This window comes from Anolis carolinensis, chromosome 3, assembly GCF_035594765.1.
Source record: "Anolis carolinensis isolate JA03-04 chromosome 3, rAnoCar3.1.pri, whole genome shotgun sequence".
In the NCBI taxonomy this organism is placed as follows: domain Eukaryota; kingdom Metazoa; phylum Chordata; class Lepidosauria; order Squamata; family Dactyloidae; genus Anolis; species Anolis carolinensis.
In genome coordinates this window covers 185,647,428-185,670,065 of record NC_085843.1, presented here as the reverse complement: position 1 = coordinate 185,670,065, position 22,638 = coordinate 185,647,428, and the positions used below count along the sequence as shown (strand labels likewise).

Here is a 22,638-nt window from a genome sequence, read left to right as displayed (position 1 = left end):
AATGAATAATAACTAGTGCTAGTCTATATTAACAACCAAATGTAAAACTTAGAAGGGAAAAATAAATAATTAGTCTCTTTTAGAGAAGGGATGTCTCAGTGGCACAGCTACAGGTAAGTACCCAGTGTGAAGAGTATAACTTGTGACAAAGAAATGAAATATTTACAAATACCTGTAAATTACATAAATTACATTACATAAACAATTCTACTATTGGGAAATACAGGAAAATGTTCTCTTGTTCCCCCAAATGGTGAATTCAGATACTGGAACCTGGAAAGTCTGAGAAAAATACAGAACACACTACAAAGCAATATTCTCGCTGCAGCATGAGGCAGTCACCCATATGATCCTTCCTCCTGCTCTCCCATTGCTCATATTGAACTAGGACACACTTCCAGTAACAGGCAGACAACCCGAATAATAGTGAATTACACCCATTGTTTCCGTAAATACTAATTTAAGACATTAGTTACCAAAATTAAGGGTGCATCCATATTGTAGACACCACTACAACTGCCATGGTTCAATATTATGGAATCCTGGGAGTTGCAGTTTTACAAAGTCTTGAGCCTTCTCTGCCAGAGAGTGATGATGTCTCACCAAATTACAACTTCCAGGATTCCACAGCATTGAGCAGTGAAAATGGTTTCAAACTGGATTAACTCTGCAGTGTAGATGGACCCTTAAAAAGCTATGCTTGGAAAAAGAAAAGTGGGACAAACTCTAAGAGAAAAAAAGATCATAAACAGTTGGGATATTACTCATAATTGTCTCTCTGAAAAAAAAGAGTGAAACACTGCTGGTGATTGGGGGGTGTAGTGCTGGCTGCTCTCTGCTTGCCTAAGGAAACCAAGAAGATGCAGAGAAGGTTGCCTTCCCAAATGCATGTGACTGAAAGGACTGTCCTTCACTTTCGATTACTACTGCAGCTCTTAAAGATACTTGTCAATGTTGATCTATCCACTATTTTGATTTACAGTACTCCATGTATGTTGCCAAGGTTGCTGTTAAACAAAGAAGTTATCTGATGCTGCACTCTGAAAAATCAAGCATATGTACTTGGTTTATTTTTATAAAACTTACCGAGATGTGCTAGAGCTTTCGGACAAAGGCATATCCATACTGATCGGGCTACTACTGTTGCGTTCACTGCTTTCGTAGCCAGATTCCATCCTTTGGATCAGACGGGGATGTTGATCCATCATATGGTGTGCACCACGACCTAGGGCCCAATGCTTATACCTGTATGATTGGCTTGGTCTTGGTTGGGGAATTGGTTCCTTTACCTCATCTTCCATAAATTCCTTACCTGATAAAGATAAACAGAACATGAGTTTATAGGAGAAATCTGCAGACTGATACTTACACCAGGACCTGCTAAACCGGCTCATCCCTGAAAATCTGAAAAGCACTGGATCTAGTGTTGAGGTACAGATACTTCTGGGAACAGACTGAGATGCTAGTGATTTCATTATGGAATAACTTTTCATGGGATAAGGTCCACCTCATGAAATATGCAATGATTTGTATATGTATGAGGATGGATTGTTAACAGGTTAGATGGAACTGAAATGCCAAAATACAGATATTTCTGTTAAAGCTTACAGTGAGCATTCATATAGCCACGTTAGTTCTAATACAAACATCCTGGCTGTAAGGTTGTTGGTTTTTTTGTTTTTGTTTTTTTAAATGTGTTATTTTGATTTAGGCCACAAGTGATAAAACAGAACTTTTCAATAGGCAATAGTTGAGCAATTTCGCACAAGATTCTGTGAAGCATGGAATCAGATGTAAAATAAATTTAAGACTGACTTCTTACTAAGGACCTCATCAGATGGCTGCTAGGCTCTGTTTCCATGTGCTGTGGAGATGGAGTCCAATGGAGGTCATCCCATGATGGAAGGGCACTTCCAGTGGGACTCCATGAGGATTTTATGAATTAGTCTCCTGTTTTAATATTGTATGTTTTTCGTATGCTTCTTGCCGATTTTAACGATTGTTTTATTGCTATTGATGTTTTACTGGTATAACTGTTTTATAGTCGTGTTACTGATATTGATTGTTTTATCGGGCTAGGCCCCATGTAAGCCGCCCCGAGTCCCTTCGGGGAGATGGGGCGGGGTATAAAAATAAAGTTGTTGTTGTTGTTATTATTATTATTATTTCCTCAGCACATGGAAACGGAGTCTAGCAGTCATCTTCAGGAGTCATCCGACGACAAGCATTAGAAAGCAGGGGAAGACACTGAGAGTATGTGTGATGGCTGCAAATTAAATGGTTCTCTCCTCTTTCCTACTGCTTTTCCTGTTTTCTCTTGCTTCATCTGATGAAGTCCGAGATCAATATATGACAGCATTCTTCAAACTATGTTTTCATAAATGTTTTAACTGACAGTTCCAACAACCCCATAGGGCATGGCCATAGGTCACCAACAATTGAGGTGTAGAAGAGGAGGACTAACAGAGAGGTTGAGGAAAATTGATTTAGAGTGTTCTTGCAATAAATTTTATTCTTCAAATGTTAGTTAACACCTACATTTAACACAATCCTCCTGCAAACTTGTACTGTTCAAGACAAGAATTTCTGAGTCAATGAAATAGCATCCTAAGAAGAACAGGTTGCATACCTGTAACTGCAGTTCTCTGAGTGATCATCTATGCCCTCACACAAATTAGTTTGTGCCTGTGCAGAGCCATCATTGGACTTCTAGAGCTGAATGGCCTTGGCAAAAACCATACCCTATCCTCTCTTCCACGCATGCTCTGTCCCGCCAATGCTACTCTCCCCTCAGTTCCTTGGTCTGCTGGGAGTAAAATAGAGGACCTGAAAAAGAGGGGAGGAGGGGGTTTGTTTGAGGACACAGGTAACCACTCTGGGAACTACAATTACATGTAAGCAACCTGTTCTTTTTCATGGTCTTTGTGCCTCACTCAAAGGGGTGATTAGCAAGCTAATCATAGGCAGCAGCAGGTAAGATCACAGTAGAATTCCAGCCTGGCCAAAGGAAGTATCTGCTTTAGCTCTGGAATCCAAATGAACATAAATAGTTTAAAGCATTTAGCCACTTTGCAGAAATCAGGAATGGAAATATCTCAAAGTAGCACAGCAGAAATAAATACAGCATGTGCGTGGAGGAGTGTCCTCTCAGTCTGGGGAATTAGCTTCTTAGCCAACAAATAAACAAGCCTTCTATACTGTGATTGACTCTGAATGGAAATCTTGGGAACTTTTCTAGGGTCACCATAACAGAGAAACAAACGTTGGAATGATGAAACAGTGCTATCCTATGGATATAAAACACTAAAATTGTTTGCACATCCAAGGGTTAAAGAACCACTTCCAATAGGGACAAAGAGTTCTGAGAAGATGCAAGGAATATAATATCATGGTTGACATGACAATGAGAGATGAACTCAAGAAAATAGGTAAAATCAAGATAATGAACAACTTTAACCTTCTAAAAGCAAATAACTGGTTCATCACATTCAAGTGTCTAATGCACTTGTTTTTACTGGATGTGACAACATTTTCAGAAAGCAGAAAGCGAAAATGAAAAATTCAAAGGCTTTGTCATTGACAAAACAAAAGATAAGAACTACGATGCTGCAACTGGGGCAGCCACAGGAGTCATAAACTTCTTCAACATGGGACTATTAGCAGTTTTAAAGCACACAAACCTAAAGGCTGATGGCCAATTTTGCAGATAAGTAGATTTTTAAGGGAAAAAAAGGTGCAACATTGCTCATAAAGATGTAGCAAGACAAGATGTACAATCTTAAGTGAATTGGAAATAGGAAACAAATATCTTTTCCACTTATAGGCAAAACCCATGGAGATATTTTGAATATAAGTGCAAGTGTGGTCTGATCCTACATGCTGTAAACGTGATGCCTGGATGATACACCTCACAGGCGCATAAACCCAGCGTGGAAGGAAGCTTAGTATCAAGGGGGATATGTTCCTGTAAAAGGAGATCTAGTAGCACAGTGAGCCAAGGCTGATGAGATCCCTGAAGCTATCAATATGGCACTGGAACCATCTGAAAGACATTTCACAATCATAGAAACAGAGCTGGAAGAGACTTCGTGGGCCATCCAATCCAACCCCTGCCAAGCAGGAAAATCGCATTCAAAGCACCCCCGACAGATGGCCATCTAGTCTCTGTTTAAAAGCCTCCAAAGAAGGAGCCTCCACCACACTCCAGGTAGAGAGTTCACTGCTGATCAGCTCTCACAGTTAGAAAGTTCTTCCTAATGTTCAGGTGGAATCTCCTTTCCTGTAGTTTGAAGCCGTTGTTACGCATCCTAGTCTCCAGGGCAGCAGAAAAGCTTGCTCCCTCCTCCCTATGACTTCACCTCACATATTTATACATGGCTATCATGTCTCCCCTCTGCCTTCTCTTCTGCAGTCTAAAAATGCCCAGCTCTTTAAGTTGCTCCTCAATCACTTTGGACAATACTGTAAATGGTGGAATAGATACAGCAGAGGACTTCCAAAATAGTAGAAACTCAGTTTGCTAAGACTGATCACCAGCTTCTGCCATCAAGTAGAGTGAGGGGCAGGCTAACAGATAAGCAAACAAACAAGTCCATAGATGACACTCCCAGTGTGTCTACAGTGGGCTAGAAAATGATCTCAGATATTGACCCCTGGAGAGTGATTTACAGTATCTGCCTTGATGTTATCTACACCAGCAGTATGGATGGCCACAACATGAATGTGTCTTCTTATATACCATTACCAGAGAGAAAGGGTGAGAATGCATGCCACCTTGATTGCTTATATAAAAGAGAGTTGTAATGCTGTATGAAATAACCTGAATATCACTGTGGTGTTTTTGATAATTGTGGAGTTTGTGTCTAAAAGGCACCAAGTTAAAAAAAATGAGTTATAGGTGGCAGAACATTATTGTCTAGGAGTACAATATTAAGTACAAATAAAAATGCATTTTATAGCAAAAAGAATCCATATCATCAGCATATTTTTATTCCTGCAAAGTCTGTTCAGATGGATTTGGTACCTTATGGAAAAAAGCTACACAATTGTAATTTTTTAGAGCATGAGTATGCATCCAAGGTTTGACGAGAGATCAGTGATCCTAAACTCTGCAGTAAGCTCCCAAACTTAAAGGGAGTCATCTATAGTAAGTACTTAGATGCAATCTGGGAACCAAAATGGCATTTCAGAAAGACCTTTAGGTTATTTCATGCATTGTACAACTGTATGATATATGCTGTACTTTCCATTAAGGATCACTGTTGCAGCTGAAATGGAGAAAACAAAACTGGAGACAGTGATAAGTTGAGCTGTGACATATAAATGAGAAAGATCATTATGGCTATCAATCCTAGCAATCATTGTACTGCCATTAATATATAGTTCAGCTGGTCAATAGCACAAGAATTTATGCCTTAGGTTCTCTACATGTTTCTTGGGAAGAAAAGCCCCTGCTTTATTTATTTATTTATTTACAGTATTTATATTCCGCCCTTCTCACCCCGAAGGGGACTCAGGGCGGATCACATTACACATATAAGGCAAACATTCATTGCCTTAACATAGAACAAAGACAAGACAAACGCGGGGCTCCGAGCTGGCCTCGAACTCATGACCTCTTGGTCAGAGTGATTTGTTGCGGCTGGCTGCAGCTGGTTGCTCAACAGCCTGCGCCACAACCCTGGCTTATGTCAATTCTTACAAGAGTCCTATGAACATTGTTGTCTGAATAAGCAAAAATAAGACTTCTTGGTATTGGCCTGAAGTCTAAGATCATGCAAGCCATCCCAGGGTTGACAAAGATTGTAATAAAGTTTCATCCGTGATAATATCACCAATTGTCTATATAGGGAAATATGTGTACCCCCTAAACTCTGCAAACGAAGACTAGCACTGTGCATTTATTTCATAAACCATTATGAGGCTGTTGAGAGGCTGTAAGAACTGGGGAAAATTTTACTGGTACATTTGTTGCCGTTTTTCCTCTGTGACTGACAAACTACCCCCCCCCCTTAACTGCGCAGAGAAAAGAGGGGAACTTATTAGTAAGAAGTGGAACGTCACTCTTTTCTCCCACTTGCTCAAGAAACCCCCATCTTATCTGTTGTTACTGATGTGCGTGCTGCCTGCCACCTCCTCCTCTCTGGCCCAGAAGGGAGTTTAGTCCATTCCAGTAAGCTAAAAGAAGCACCAATCCCCTCTACTCTCTCTATCATAGCAGGAAAGTGCCAAAGAGCCACCACCACTATTTTTTCCAAGAAGATAGTACAATAGACCAGAAGTTGCACTGCAGAGGACATTTTCTTTGAGTTACACAATTGTATTTTATCTATCATCTCCAGTCAAGAAGTCCCATGTCATGTTTATGAAGACTGTATTTTGCTCCAAAATTTGAAGTTCTCTTCTATTTGAAATAAACCTTAATAATCAAATACTAACAAAGAAAGCCATTACTGGTAAGTGCTTTCTACTGATTTTTTTTTGTAATTGTTGTACTACAGAAAAGCAAACCACAACAACAACAACATAGAAATGTTGGGTTTCCTCTATACAAGTAAAGAGGAATACAATAGAAAATAAAGAATGTAAGTCCTTCCAAAGTACTTTTTGGGAAATACTTTTCTTGTCCAAGAATCAGAATACAGTACATCAAAATAGCAAAAAATCTACACACATTTTCAAATGTGCATCTCACAAATAAATGCATTAGCCACACAAAATGGACAAGTATGTAAATTCTTTAAAGATTTCTACATAATAACAAATATGGTCATGTTTTATATCACCTAACACATGTATCCCAAATGTTTACCTGCATCTTCAGAGAAGGGACTAAGCTGTGTATATCCACACTGTTTCCTCTTTTCTTTATTGAAGATGCTGTCTATGTTCAGTGACTCCCTTTTGGGTCTCCAAGTTGGACGGTACTTGCTAGAAGAACTTGACTTGGATTCACTACTAGTACTCTCCATTTCCCAGTCTCGAGACTGAGCAGGCAAACCTCCGGACTTTTCAGTCTGATCTTTCCCTCTTCGTGGAGAGTTCTGGCTTGTGTGTGATGGTCTGTTGTGGATCATGTTGCTGACTGTCTCTTTAAATTCCCTCAGCCTGCTGGTGCTGCTCAATGTCTTAGGGGCAGTTCTAGGGGCTTGTTTCTCTTTTAGTGTTTCCCCTGTAGAACAGAGGAAGAAGAGCATATGAGAAACATAACCAGCTTATTTTTAAATTAACAGCACATTTCACATCATCTGTTTGAATTGATAGAGCAATGAAGTAGACCTAAATCCATGCTCCAAATTTGACAAGCACAGTGATTTCAGAATAAAAATGTTTTTCTTGCCTTCACTGTGATATCCTGATGGCTGTGACTCATCACCCTTTCTCCGAGATTTGCTGGAACTCCTCTTACGGTCTGTCAGCGAGCTCTTTTTAGAAATATGTCTCTGATTACACTCGCTGTCAGTCAAGTGTCCTGAGAGAACAAAATACACTTTAGGTTGAAACAGCATTCTGATTGGCTGCTCTGCATTCTAAGAATAATACAACTTGTAAATTCCTCACAAAATTATGACATCTAAATCCTTCCAGTTGATGCCTCAGCATGGGAAAAATGAAAAGTATGGAAAAGGAAAACCTACCAGTGGTTTATTAATTAATTGTAAGCCACCACGAGATTTTATTGTTGTTGATATGTGTATTCAACTCATTCCTGATTTATGGTAAGCCTAAGGCAAACCTATTACAGACTTTTCTTGGCAAGATTTGTTCAAAAGACATTGGCCATTTCCTTCCTTTGTGGCTGAGAGTGTGTGACTTGCCCAAGGTCACCGAGTGGGTTTCATGGCCGAGCAGAGAGTTGAACCCTGATCTCCATTGTTATAAGCCAAGCTCAAATCATTATGTCATGCTGGCTCCATCAGATATAGGATGAATGATAAATATTATAAAATTAATACATTTTCTCTTATCTGCTATCAAAGGATGTTATAAAGAAGAAAGAGCAGACTTTTTTTCTGCTCCCCTAGAGCAGTGTTTCTCAACCTGTGGGTCTCCAGGTGTTTTGGCCTACAACTCCCAGAAAGCTCAGCCAGTTTACCACCTGTTAGGATTTTTGGGAGTTGAAGGTCAAAACATCTGGGGACCCAAAGGTTGAGAACCACTGCCCTAGACACTAGAACTCAGAGTAATGGGTTCAAAATACAAGAAAGGCGATTCCAGCTGAACATTAGGAAGAACTTCCTGACCATAAGAGCTGTTCAACAGTGGAACTCACTCCCTCGGTGTGTAAGATGCCCTAATAATTAATATGATGGTGTTTTGACATGTCCTTTTCCTAACAAGTAAAGTTTAATGGAATATTGGTGTTTTATGAATTCCTGGTGTATGTTTCTCCATCCTAGGATAAAGTATGTTGCAAGAGAACATGAGAAAGTGTGTCACATAATTTTCTGAATAAACATCTTTCAGATACACATCTTTCATTGTGATGTACTTTTTTCGTGTCAGGAGCAACCGGAGTTGCTTCTGGAGTGAGAGAATTGGCCGTCTGCAAGGACGTTGCCCAGGGGATGCCCGGATGTTTTTGATGTTTTACCATCCTTGTAGGAGGCTTCTCTCATGTCCCCGCATGGAGCTGGAGCTGATAGAGGGAACTCATCCGCACTTTCCCCGGGTGGGATTCGAACCTGGCAGCTTTCAGGTCAGCAACCCAACCTTCATGTCACAAGGCTTTTATCCCCTAGGCCACCGGAGGCTCCATTGTGAAAAAAAAACAAAAAAACCCTGGAGTGATGCTATTGTGGCCCCAGCACCACAATATCACATGACACTGAAAACTACACCACTCTCTTGCAGCATAAACTAATTAAGACTGCAATACATTGCCATCCACTGGAGTCAACATTGCATCAATATTTGTTATAATGGAAAGTACAGAAAGATGAACGGTAAACCTGTACAATCGCAAAATGGAATACTAACAAAAACATGAAATAGAAGATTCTCATGATAATGAGCCAAATGTTGAAATCACACAGAACGCACCAGAAAGCACAAAGCACAGGTAGGGAGGAGTGATTTACAAGGTACTGTGGCAAACAAATATTAATACACAATCAGTTTTAATAGAATTGAGCACTATTAGTGGGATTCTACAAAAGGAAAAGGTGCAGAGCTGGCATGTTCCCATTTTCACAGAGAACAGGAATGTAGTGCTAATAGACGACAGCAGATCACGGTGTGATAATGTCCTTGTCTGACAAGAGGCCTGTGCTCTGAAACTGATATGCTGAAGCAACAGTAACTGTGTGGAAATATACCTCTTTAGGAGCATGCTATTAAACATAGACATCAACGCTGACAACACTTTTTAGATTTAATTCAGTTCAATATTTTAAAACTATACACAAACACAAAATATTTCCCAGGTGGGAGAGAAATTATGATGACACATATTGTAGTGGGTAGTGTCCTACGTCCTCTCCAATGAACCTTCTACTTTGCATTTTTGAGATACTTAAAAAGGCCTTTTTATTAGGTTCTTGACAAGAAGAAGAGTTCATTCCCTCAAATGAACAAAAGAACTACCTGTATCTCTGCTGCTTTGTGAAGGTGCATCATTTTCCATGTTGTAAATGACAGTGCCTTGAGAATCAGAAGAGAAATGACTGACCACAGATTCATGATGTGAATGTTTATAGGGATAGCTGTCTGTAGAGGAGTCTGTTCTAGTATCACTTGTGATAGAGGGTTCACGCCCTAGTAAAAGGAAATCTTGTGAGAATTATCATTACAAATGAGAAGGGGGCTAAGTCAAAAAACACTAACTGGGAAACAGAAAATTAGTGATATTGTTATCCTCCCTCTCCTCCTTGCTCCTTTTCCCCTGGTTTAGGGAAATAATAATAATACCCCATCTTTTCCCCAGTTCAGGACTCAAGACTGTTTACAACAATTAAAACAAACAATTGCAACAATAATGTACAACACAAAGCGAAGAAATAGCTGTATCTGAATCTTGCAACAAAACCTGTTTTCCTCTAAATCATAGGGAAAATTTAGAGAAAAATATTTTTCCCTCAAAAGCACAGGGAATTTTTTTATTCACCAGAAAAGATAACCGAAATAAAATACAACAAAATACAAAATCACTCAGTAATTTTGTCAACTACCAATGTAAGCACAAAGCCAGTTTGAACATTTTTTTTATTTTGCATAATTTGTTGTTTTTAACTGCTGTCAAGTTACTTTGACATGGCAATCCTATCAATGAGAGAGCTCCATGTCACTTTGGCATCAACAGCCCTGCTTGGGTCTTGCAAACTTCTAAATGTACATCACAGTTATTGACAACATCTACATTATGAACCATGATGACTGAAAAAAACCAAAAAAGAGTCAAAATTCAAAAATGATTACCTGAGTCTTCACTATCATAGTAAGTTCTGGTATACTGCTGCAGATCCACCTGTGTGGGCAGATCCTGTGTTGATACTGGAGTTCCCCTTGGATCTGCATAAAGTAGTAGCAAGGGCTGATAATGTCCCTTAATGCACTTAGTAACAACATCTTTCCATTTAGGGCCTATCTGAAATTTTTGTTAAAAAGTACAAAATATATGTTAGCAATATTTACCTATTCTAAATTGAAATTAATTTGCAGTTATTTCTCACTGATCATCCTAGGTCTATACTACAGAGAGAATTGTGTGGGTGCCTAGATTTGTGTCTCCCATCGGCCTTAGCCAGCATAGCCAATTGGGAGGGATGCTGGAAGCACCACTGTGACAGCATCTGTATCTTGAACATATGGTACTGTGATGTCTCATGGGCCATGTAGTCCTGTTCCTAGTATTATTGTGACAGATGAAGAGGAAAACTTGGGTTTCCCACCGTTTCAGCCAGAATTGGAGCCCTTGCACCTGCAGGATATTTGCCCTCCAGAAGACAGCCAAACAAGCCTTGAGCAGAAATCTCCCCCATTTTCTCGCCGGGATTATTATAATCAACAAAGAGGCGCTCGCGAGGCGACTCGCCGGAGCGCCAGGATAGCTGCCAGACAATTAGCTGATTAAGTCTGTTTCCCTTGGGAAACTTTAAGGAGTCAAGCATCTGGACACAGAATGGCTTTCGTTTCTTGTTCCCCAGAGAAAGTGTTCTTTGGCGGGAAAACAAGATCCTATTTAGGTGTTTGCTCTCGAAGAAACCCTTGTGGAGTCAATTCGTCAGCTCGTGGAGTGAGATCGTGTGTAGACTTCGTACTCCAGTTCCCAGCTCCTGAATCAAGTTCCCAGCCCTGCCTTGTTCCACGGATTTCTATGGACTCAGTTATTGTTCCACGTTTGCCTTGTTTCATGTTGGACCTTGCCAAGTCTCAAGTCTTGCCTTGCCTTGCATTTTAAACCACGGACCCTACTTCTCGGCTTCCAGCCTTGTTTTCCTTTCCTTCGGATTTACCTTAAGCCTCAAAGACTATGGACAGTTCCCCACACTATTGCTTGCCAAATAGTGTGTGTTTCGGTGAAGTGGATTATAACTTTGGACTTTAATATCATATATTGGACATTGTTTTCCTGGACTATAATTGACCTTTCCTGAAACGTCTACTTCTGAACTATATTCTACAGTTGTTTTTATTGACTTTATATATTTCTTTAATAAAGATATTAGATAGATTCTGGCCTCTGCGTATGGTTATTGGTGCTCTGCAGCCTGGGTCCTGACAGGTACTCTGTTTTTCTGAAATACAAATATTAGGATACTCTATACATTTCAGTGTGCTTGTCTTTTGATAAGAACAGAGTAGAAATGAATTTGAAGTAATAAAGGCCTCCATGCACAATACTGCATCACAACAAGAAAAGACAATACATCTTCTATGTAAGAATCACAAAGTTTCAATGCTAACATGGAGGTGGGTATACATGATACATTTAAATCAGACCTAGGAAGAACATTTTGGATCTTTGGGGAGAAAAACAAGATAGACAAACATTTAGTATAATTACTGTTTTTACACACACATACACACACATATATGATTTTTATTGATTAGCCCTTAGACCATATCAAAATATTAAACCAAACAGCAAGGCTTGATAAGACTTGATTATACTCTATATCAATGATGGGCAACCTTTTGCGCTTGGTGTGTCAAAATTCACCTAAAAAACCTAGCATGACTTGGGTGGTGTGTCACTTCGAGAAAAAAAACCCATAATTTCGCAATATGTATTGTTTAAAGAACAAAAAATATAATTGTAATATATAACTATTTAATAAATCAAAAACTATTTACTACCATTTTTTCCATGTACAACAATCTATGGTATCGCTTGCAGCTTCTCTCTATTCTAGTTTCAATGTAGTCATGAATAATGAATAATATAATAATAATATAATAGTAATAATATACTACAATAATAATAGAATCATAATAGAATGATATAATAAAATGTGCATAATTCCTATGGAATAAGCAAGAAAACCACTGGATCAAATCACACCAAATTTGGCCACAAAAGACATAAGTCATCCAATCAATCTTCATGTGGCAGTGTGTCAGCAAAAATGGCTAGGCATGTCAGAGCTGATACATGTGTTATAGGTTGGTCATCACTGCTCTATATAGTAAGTTAAATAAAACATTTATGACTTATATATATTCCTGATTTTCTTACCTCTTTGACATGGGCATCATCAAAGTACATCCATTTACGAATCTTTGTTTGAAAGAAGAAGGTAGAGTAATGTTTTCCATAGTAGCATATCATTCCAACCAAATACAGTTCACACTGTTTTGCTCTGTCATCTGTTACTCTGAAGAAAAGCTTTAAAAGGGAAAGAATAATCACAACATCAATTTTCAATTAATTTGAAGATTGCTGAACATAATCTTTTAAAGCTGAAGCTCAGTTTTAAAATATGCTCGTTTCAGTAATGCAGAAACAAAACCGAGGAGCTGAGAGAAGTAGACATAGGGAAGCTGCATATTGCCAGTGACATAACACTCACATCTCCCAATTTAAGGCAAGTGCCCAAGCTGTGAATGACATCCTCTGCCAGATCGGAATGATCCGAGTCCCACACAAGACCAATTGTGATTATCTGTGGAGCGTTCATCAACACGCGACGAATGCGAATTTTTTCCCCACAGTTGCTCTGAAAGTTAAAAAGGAAAAGTTCGACTAATATAATTAAACAAGAATTTAAAACATTCTGTGTTCAATGCTTCTGGCTTGCCTGCTTACTTCCTAAATGTTTAGAGGTGAGATCCAATTGTTAATTCCAAGTACCCATTGAATCAAGAAATGCTGTGAAAGATAATTGATTCAAATAGTAGAAAAGAGCAAGAATACAGAAAGGACAACATTAAAATCTTTAAAGCAGCATGACCAAACTTTTTTGGTCATGGAATCCTTTACAACACCCCCCCCCCGGCCCGATTTTCCTGCAGAACCCTAACTTTGAAACTAAGCACTGTGAGTCTTCAAAGTTCTTCCTTCTTCCATTTACTCCTATTGCCTGGGTGTTCTGTATAATGTAGTAGGTTTGGAAATAAAGAGATTCAAATTTTGTTTTTAAATTGTACATTGAATTTCAATAAAACACTCTGGCATGGACCTTTTAAAACCTTTTTTGAAAAAGATTTTAAAGATGTTTTCACAGAGCCCCTATGATGCATTCAGGGAACCTGGGGTTCTGGAGAACACAGTTTGGGAACCTCTGCTTTAAAACACTGGAAAAGGTTGTACCAATGTACTGAAATTTCGGAAAGATGTGAAGCTAGTGTAAGAGACTTACTGGAGAATTTGGGCAATTCTATTTTATTTTATTCTTAGTGAAATAAGTTAATTAGCACAATAAAATGTATATTATTATTTTTTCTTTCTCACAAGGACACTATCCAATACTCCCAAGTGAATATATACACAAATGTTTTGAAAGCATCAACATTTAGCTTTTCAGGAGAAAATTACAGAATAACTAGTGGCTGAGAATATGAAGTTATGCTTCAATCTACTTCAAAAGCCTCCCACCTTCAAATGGTATGACAAATAAGATAGATGGGAAGTCTTTTTCAAATACAGGAAGAGATAACAAAGGCTGAAAATATTTCTTTTCATTGTATTTAGTGTTTCAAATTGCTTATCCTTCAAATAAACATGATTCTCAGATTAAAATCTATTCAGGAAATACTACTACAAAAGAAAGAAATCAATATAATATTTACAAAAAATAACCGCTCTAATGGTGGCCTAAATATTTTATAGGCTATGCTATCTAACCTAGCATCTTCAAAAGATATTAATCAAGCAAACAAGAAAAACAAAACTTTATTACTGCTTGTTCAAGTAGTGTCTGGGGATATATGGCTCTTACTATAATAGGACGTGTAATCAGAATGGAAGAAATACCAGAACAGGACTATACTCTTTGTTGGTCAAATTATGAACATTAACAGTTAATAAATCTTAGTGTATATAAAATTTTCTTTATTTTATTTAGTCTACTACTTGTATTTAAGATAAACAATATATACAAACCGGACAGTTTCTTAAGTCACCCATGGTACTGGCATTCTGTAGCAGCTCTCCAAACATATCTGGAGTGGGTTTCTCTCGCCTTTCCAGCATGCAAATTGCCTGATTGCTGTAAGTTAAAAAGATTATATAACAAGACTAACACTTCTATTTGAATTTCACAAATGGTACTTAAGTCAGTGACAATTTCAATGGATCTACTCTAGGTTTGGATTGAATCCATACCAAAAATAATCTTTATACATTTATAGCAGGGGCAACTGTTGAAGGCAGGGGGGCTTCATTAGCCCACAGGAAATGGGAGGCATCCTTATCATATCCTCCTTACATTAAAAAAACCCCTCAAACTCCTCAAAAATGTTGCCAAGTATCTATCAAATGCTCTTAAGGCATGTGGAGGGTATTTTCAGCATGTTTTTAGACTTTCTTGGGACATTTTAGGCAGAGGACAAGGCTTATTATTTTATGTATCTGTTCATTACTGTTCTAGTGTTTCAAACACTAGTTCTAGCATTTCAAAATTTGGCTTCCATGGCAGAGAAGGAAACTGACTTGAATAATTTTAGTAAACTGGTAACGATTATGAGAGCATGCCTTGTCTGCTTGTGGAGATATGCAAAGAAGAAAACTGAAACAAGGGGGATTTGTTGTCTTCTAATGTAAAAGAAAGAAAGAAAGAACTCACCAGAGTGAAGTGGTTGAGATATAATGCACCATTTGGATAAAGGGCAATGGGTCAGAAGTGGCACCACAACTGGTACAGACACACTAAATAAGAGATAGAAATATTATTCAGACATAAAAACCATATTTTCATATATGCATTTCATTATTTCATAAATGAATTTGGAATGGATTTGTATCATACTTGCTCAAATAAAGTCATTGCAAACTTCTGGTGTGATATGCAATGAGGGGCAGTACAAATGTCTTCCTTAGATTCATCTGCAATGTGGAAGTGAATCCTCATTAAGAGATTCTCCTGGAATTAAAGATAAGACAAAAGTCATATATAATTTATTACAGATTAATGGTGAAATATGACAATTTAAAGCCAGGAAGTAAGATTATTCTAAGCATTTTAAATACACTTAAATGACAATAACAACAATTATTATACATTAATTTAAACAGCATAACACCTATAGATTCTCTGTACACGCCATAGAGTAGAATAGAATAGAGATGGAAGAGACCTCGTAGGCCATCCAATCCAACCTCCTGCCAAGAAGCAGGAGAATCACATTCAAAGCACCCTTGATGATGACCATCCAGCCTCTGTTTAAAAGCCTCCAAAGAAGGAGCCTCCACCACACGCTGCGGAAAAGAGTTCCACTAAAATCAAAAGTTCTGGTTTTGTCATTATTTTATTCGAAAAATATTCAACACTGTGTCTAAAGACTGTGGAACAACCTGTTGGTAGAATTCCAACAGCTAAATCAACTGTCGGAATTTAAGACGCAAATTAAGATCTCTCTCTTCCAGTAGGACTACCGAGACAGTCTTTAAACATAAACATGAATTTTAATGCATGCCCTTTGTTTAATCTCTGTTTTGTTTGTTTTACTATGTATTTCACAGAGATACGTTTTTGTATGTAACTTCTATGGAGGTACATTTTAGTGTGTGTATTTATAGTGTTCTTGCTGTATTATGTATTTTAATTATTTTGTAACTCACCTCAAACCATGAGGAGAGGTGGGTAAGAAAGAAGAAGATGATGATGATGATAATGATTAAATAGAGGAGCTGTCAAAAGCTGACAGATTTCGCCTTATAGACCTGAGATAACTTTATTATATTCTATTCAGTAATCTGTGGCTTAAATTCTATTGATGGGAACAAATAAAAGATATTAAGTTACAATATTTCCTCAAATAATAGTGACTACTGGGTAAGAGTTGCACCCCATTTCTGGGATGGCAAAATTGGTATTTCTGTATTCCTCACTAATAGTAGTTGAATTTTTTTCACAGCATAATAGTCACATCCCCTTCCTCTTTTTGTCCATTTGCAATTGAGCGTACTATTAGTCCCAGTTTAGCAAAAAGGGATTTGTTTGTTTGTTTGCAAACATTTCATAGATGTTACACTCACAAAGCATTCAGCGGCATCATCCATGATACCCAGCTGGAAACGTTGCTCATCTTGAAAAGTCTTGGCCAGAGCACTACGAAGAGCATCAGAAGGTAACACTTTTTCACTGCTGCACTGAAACTGGTTAAAGATACCCTAGACAAAGAGGGAAAAGGAATAAGTAGTTACTACAAAAGAAAAATTACAAACTTTCAAACAACTTCTGCAATAGACCAATGAAAAACACATTTGTTCTTGTTTCTAAAATTATTTAATACATTTATTTAATGAATCCAATTCTTAATATCTCTAAATAGTTTACTAATGCTTGTAGATGACAAGCTTTTATAGTTTGGATTTTGCTGAGTGGACTCAACCCAAAATCCAGAGGGCACTGTGTTCATTTTGCATATCAGATTGAAATAAGACATATAAACCATCAAGTTTTATTGAGTTTACTTATAGCATCCAAACATCATTTGTACCTTTGTGGTTTGGTTCTCATCCTTAGATATATGGCTAGTATGACAAAAGACAGTAAACAATACTTGAAGTAGCCCATGTGTATACCTGAAGGTGCTGCTATTCAAACATGCACAAGGCTTTTATGCTCAAGCATTTGAGGAGTAAATATCTGAGGTGATATGGCTTGAATCAAGGTGTACGCGAAAGGTGTCAGTGGACGAATCTAACTACATATGCATTTTAAAATTTTATAATTCATGTTTTAATAGAGTTTAATAGAGTTTTTAATTGATGTGGTATTATTGTAATGTTTATTGATTTTGTTATTGTTTTATTAAATGTGTTCTGGGCAATGCAAATTGCCAACTGCTGTAAGCCGCCCTGAGTCCCTACTGGTGAGAAGGGTGGGGGTAAAAGTGATATAAATAAATAAATAAATAAATAAATAAATAAAATTTGACAATTCCAATCTTACTGCGACTCCCTGCCCTATACTGGACATCAAAATGGCAGTGAAGGGAGTGGGGAAAGAAGGAGCGAGTCCCTTAACTCCACAAGGCCTAAACGATAGGCTAGATCTCACCTGCTTCTTATAATGGGATAAAAAAATACTTAAGTCTTTACAGAACTACTACTGAATGCTCGCAACTTGAGGTAGAATACTACATGTAAGGATCCTCCAAGGACATGTAAGTTCTTTTTGTTGTGAATCCTGATATTTATATACTATATTAGATATTATTGGGGTGTATTATACATGTCTATTTTTAGTATGGTTTGTATTATTTCTAGTATGGTTTGTATTATTTTGACTCAATTTACATTTAATTCTATGAAAAGAAATAAGACAGCAGAGCAGCAAACAGAGGGAACTCCAGGATTACCTGAAGAAGGTCTACCTGAAGAAGGTCACCGAAACTGGATGCATACCCGGGAGACCAGTCGTTACTACTGACATGGAACTTTGTTGCTATTGACATGGAACTTTGATTTACTTTAAATGAGTTATTATTGACATGGAACTTTGATTTACTTTGAATGATCGAATTTGAAGAAGAGTACTACAAACCTTGAGAACACTATCAAGATTATATTTGTTAAAATTGGACATTGAAATATGTACTTATCTGTACAGTTGGAATATATAAATTGATATTACAGTCATAATATATGTGATTATATCACTTGAGGAAATATAGAACTATAACTTACTTTAAAGTACAATATATACCATACTTTTCCTTTCTGCCAAAACGCACCCAGGAATGTTTTTTTTTTTTTCCTTTTACCAGTTTTCACTTTTTTCTGATTTACATTCTGGTTGCCACACTTTGAAATGTTTAAAAACTGGGAATAACAGGTCAAACAGGCCTATCTATCTTATCCCCTTTCTCTCTGTTTTGGGCTTCATGAATGTTCAGTAAAGAGTTCTAGCCGTAGCTGTTGTTTTCCTTGCCTGTTTTAAGCAGGCACACAAGGCTACAGTAGGATCAGGCAGAATAGTACTCTTCTCAAGTTTAAGATGTATGGCATTGTTTACTGAAAACACAAAGAAAGAAAAAAGCAAGAGAAGAGTTTTGGGTGAGGTGGATGAGAAATGCTTTTCCTTTTCTCCCAAGCTTGAGAGAGGAACAAGAATGGGAATAGGAAGATAAATAACCATTACATTTTCAGCTTCGTTTTTAGTTGAGGTTTTTAACTTTAACATTGTTACAATTTAAGTAAACTCAATAGCTATAACGTTTCCCTCCATCTAACATAATGTAACTGAATTCAATTTTTGAAAATAATAATCAATGATTAACTACAGTGATTAACTAAACACATTACGCTCTTTTCTCTTAACTTTCTCATTTCTGCTTTCCATGTATAGCTAATAGCCAACTATCCACTTCCTCCAGCCAGAATAAAGAAAAAGGCTGTGAATCTGGCCTGGAAAGCATTCTCTCAGGCCTTGCTTTCATGTTTCTCTTCAACAGGGAAGACAGCTTGTACTCAATTCTCAATCATATGGTGACTTCCAAATAACTAGAAGTATTGTTGGTCATTTGGATTACACTCCTCTGCTCAGAAGAATCTTGGCTGGGTCCCATTTTTCAGCCTGAGCCTGCCCTTGGAATTCTGAAACCTCTTCCTGGTGCCTGGTGCTAATCCACCTTCCCTTAGCCTCCTCTCTCCAGGAAGCAATGGAGGAGGGTGCCAGACACCCCACCTCCCATGAGAGCTCCATCTTCCTTAATTTCTCCTGCCCACACACTGCCAAGAGGATGTATACCTGCAAAAAGAGTCTAAATAATCTAGGTATTCAGTCTTGGACAAACTGACATTTCCAAACAATTTTCAAAGATAGCCACACAAGTAAGACATTGCAATAGTCTAAAGAGGAGGTTACCAGAGAAATGAATAAACATTTGCAAGCTTAACTCTGTCCAACCTAAATTGACAAAATCTATTCCAATCCACCAAGGCCACCTGTGTCTCCAATAATGATGGTGCATCTATTGTTCTCTCTCTCAGATATATCGAGCACACATTTATCTGTTGATCTAACATTTTCACTAGACTATATATGTTGACTATGGATTTTCTTTTCTCAACTGAAATCACTTACTTTGAGAGCACAGAATATACAGGAATCTCCCATACATTTGTGTGTTGTAAGTTGTCGAAAACTACGTCGAAAAATATCAAGATGCCACAGAACCTGTAAAGCAAAGTAGAACAGAATGTCATTATTTTGAATGAATCAACCTCAGCATACCTTATTTATTTATTTATTTATTTATTTATTTACAGCATTTATATTCAACATTTATATAAGAAGCTTTGGTTAAAACTGGGTTGTAAACAAATTCAGCAAAAGCATTTGAACACACAAGAAAAATAAATTCCAGGGCATTTTATTTTATCTTTGACCTCTATCAACTCCAAAATTTAAGCTAATATAAGCAGAGAGAAATACCAAGCATTCATAAATACAGAAATAGACATATATAAGATGATGTTATTCAAAATGATCATTCACAGATTAGTGGCAGTGCATAAGTCATCAGCTGTTGGACTATGGAAAGTTTCCAGAAAAGGAAGAAGCAACTGGAGTCAATGGGAACAAAAACATTATTGATCACAACACAGAGGGGAAAAAGTGTCCCCCGTGTCAGATAATTTAAAAAGCACTACTATAAGAATGTTATCTGTACTAGAAAAAATTGAAAAGTGGCATGAATGCAGTCAGCCCTTCGTATCCATAGATTCTGTATCCACACTTTGAAAATACAACTCTCCCTCCCCAAAATTCCGAAGAACAAACCTGGATTTTGGCATTATATATAAGGGTCACACCATTAATTCATGTGCATGTATTAGAAGGTTTTATATTTTGGCTCATTAAGTAGAGATGGCATATGCAACTTTGTTGTTAGAACATCCCCAAGAACTTCCAACATCAGGATATATGATTAGAAATACTAATGAAATACGACATTTCATTCTGGTATAAGAACTGCCATCTATTCTGTATTCATGTTGATGGGTGTGTGTCTGGTAACGCCTGTTGTTTCATTATTTTTAAATGTTCCTATCTTGCATTATTATTATTATTATTATTATTATTATTATTATTATTATTATTATTATTATCTTCATTTCTATCCCGCTCTTCTCACCCCACAGGGGACTCAGAGCGGCGTACAACATACATTTAGGCAAAAATTCATGCCTCATTATACAAAGCAAATAAAACATAACATAAAATCAATAGAAACAATCAACATACTGTATAAATAAAATTTAAAACCATTAACATTAAGATATTAAAACAAAAAAACAGCATCTAGATATAACCTACTAGGCCCTATCTGAAAATCTCAATGTAAACCACAGTAATTAAAACTGCTCTTTTTTTAAAAAGCAGTTTAAAAAGTTTAACATCAGGAATTTTTTTTGTGTGTGTCAGGAGCAATCTGAGTCGCTTCTGGTGTGAGAGAATTGGCCGTCTGCAAGGACGTTGCTCAGGGGACGCCCAGATGTTTTGATGTTTTTACCATCCTTGTGGGAGGCTTCTCTCATGTCCCCGCATGGAACTGGAGCTGATAGAGGGAGCTCATCCGCGCTCTCCCCGGGTGGGATTCGAACCTGGCAGCCTTCAGGTCAACAACCCAACCTTCAAGACACAAGGCTATAACCCACTACGCCACCGGGGGCTCTAACATCATGAATGTAAACAGCCTATTGATTTCTATCCCACCTCTTCTCCAAAACCGGGCTCCAGTGGTTTAAAAATCTTGGAGATCACATCCCCTCAACCTCAGAGGGAGGCAAGGGCAACCCCCTCTGAACAAATTCTGCCAGGAGAACTCCAACAATAGATTCGCTTTAAAGGTAAAAGGTAAAGGTTTCCCCTGATGTTAAGTCCAGTCATGTCTGACTCAGGGGGTTGGTGCTCATCTCCATTTCTAAGCCAAAGAGCCGGCGTTGTCCGTAGACACCTCCAAGGTCATGTGGCCGGCATGACTGCATGGAGCGCCTTAGGGGTATCATAAGTTAGAAATGACTTAAAGGCACACAACAACAACAGCTAGCATGAACATTATAATCAATAACCTTTAAAAACAATTAGGAAAAATACACTTAGTTGTGTTAAAAACAGTTTAAGAAACAGGACAATGAAACAGAGACAGCATCCTCTTTAAAGCTCTTTCTTTAAAAAATTTCAACTCCTAAAAGCCTGAGGAAAGGACAGCAATGTGGAAACTATTCTATCCTTCCTAGAAAGGGGACTGGAGAGCCCAAAGGCTGCCACTGAGGAGGCTCCATGATACATCCCTACCATTTGTGTCTGTTAAGGAGGTGTAACTGAAAGAATGGTCTCTTCAGCTATCTCAGGGACCAAGCAAACTCATACGGTGAACTAGAGTACATCAGATAGTCTGGATGTGAACTGTGTCAGTTTTCTAAGCCCAAAAGCAGAACTTTGAATTTTGTCCTGAACTGCTATGGTAACAAGGGAGTTTTGTCTCTCTGTAATCCACCCTGGTTAAGAATTTGGCTGTAGTTCTCTGTACTAGCTGAAATTTCCAAACACGCTTCAAAGGCAGTTCCACAGAGAACATACTTCCAGTAATCCAAATGGGATGTAAATAATTCAGGTATCACGGCAGTCAGATTAGATGTCTCAGGGAGTGGACACTGTTAGAACACTTGCTTTAAATCTGCAACAGTACTTTAGGTCACCACCAAAATTTATTTATTTATTTATTTATTTATTACATCACTTCTACCCCGCCCTTCTCACCCATCAGGGGACTCAGGGCGGCTTACAGTATAACCATACACATTAAAAACAGTTTTCATCAAATTTAAAAATCCATCAAGATTAAAAATTACAATAAAATTAAGAATAGCCATTAAAATATACATAATTATACATTTAAATATACATTTAAGGCGCTTTCCATGTTCATGTGGGTCTGTCAGTAGGTCATATATTCTTATCTCATTTTTGCTGCTACTCATGCTCAAATGCCTGGTCCCATAACCACGTTTTTGTCCTCTTTCGG

The 22,638-nt window shown here is 37.8% G+C and overlaps 1 protein-coding gene across 10 annotated transcripts in view; it reads right to left on the bottom strand.

Moving 5' to 3' along the window:
• The window catches only part of usp54 (ubiquitin specific peptidase 54), a 107,405-nt gene that overhangs the window by 23,852 nt on the left and 60,915 nt on the right, over positions 1–22,638 (bottom strand). For all 10 annotated transcript variants that reach the window (XM_062975886.1, XM_062975887.1, XM_062975882.1 and 7 more), the window contains exons 3-14: positions 19,692–19,784; positions 16,637–16,771; positions 15,408–15,521; positions 15,225–15,307; positions 14,543–14,648; positions 13,011–13,157; positions 12,677–12,826; positions 10,417–10,585; positions 9,586–9,756; positions 7,340–7,471; positions 6,812–7,171; positions 1,087–1,312 (exon numbers count right to left, since the gene is read on the bottom strand). In XM_062975886.1, coding sequence (XP_062831956.1) covers positions 1,087–1,312; positions 6,812–7,171; positions 7,340–7,471; positions 9,586–9,756; positions 10,417–10,585; positions 12,677–12,826; positions 13,011–13,157; positions 14,543–14,648; positions 15,225–15,307; positions 15,408–15,521; positions 16,637–16,771; positions 19,692–19,784 — 1,886 coding nt within the window. The remainder of the gene's footprint in view (positions 1–1,086; positions 1,313–6,811; positions 7,172–7,339; positions 7,472–9,585; positions 9,757–10,416; positions 10,586–12,676; positions 12,827–13,010; positions 13,158–14,542; positions 14,649–15,224; positions 15,308–15,407; positions 15,522–16,636; positions 16,772–19,691; positions 19,785–22,638) is intronic.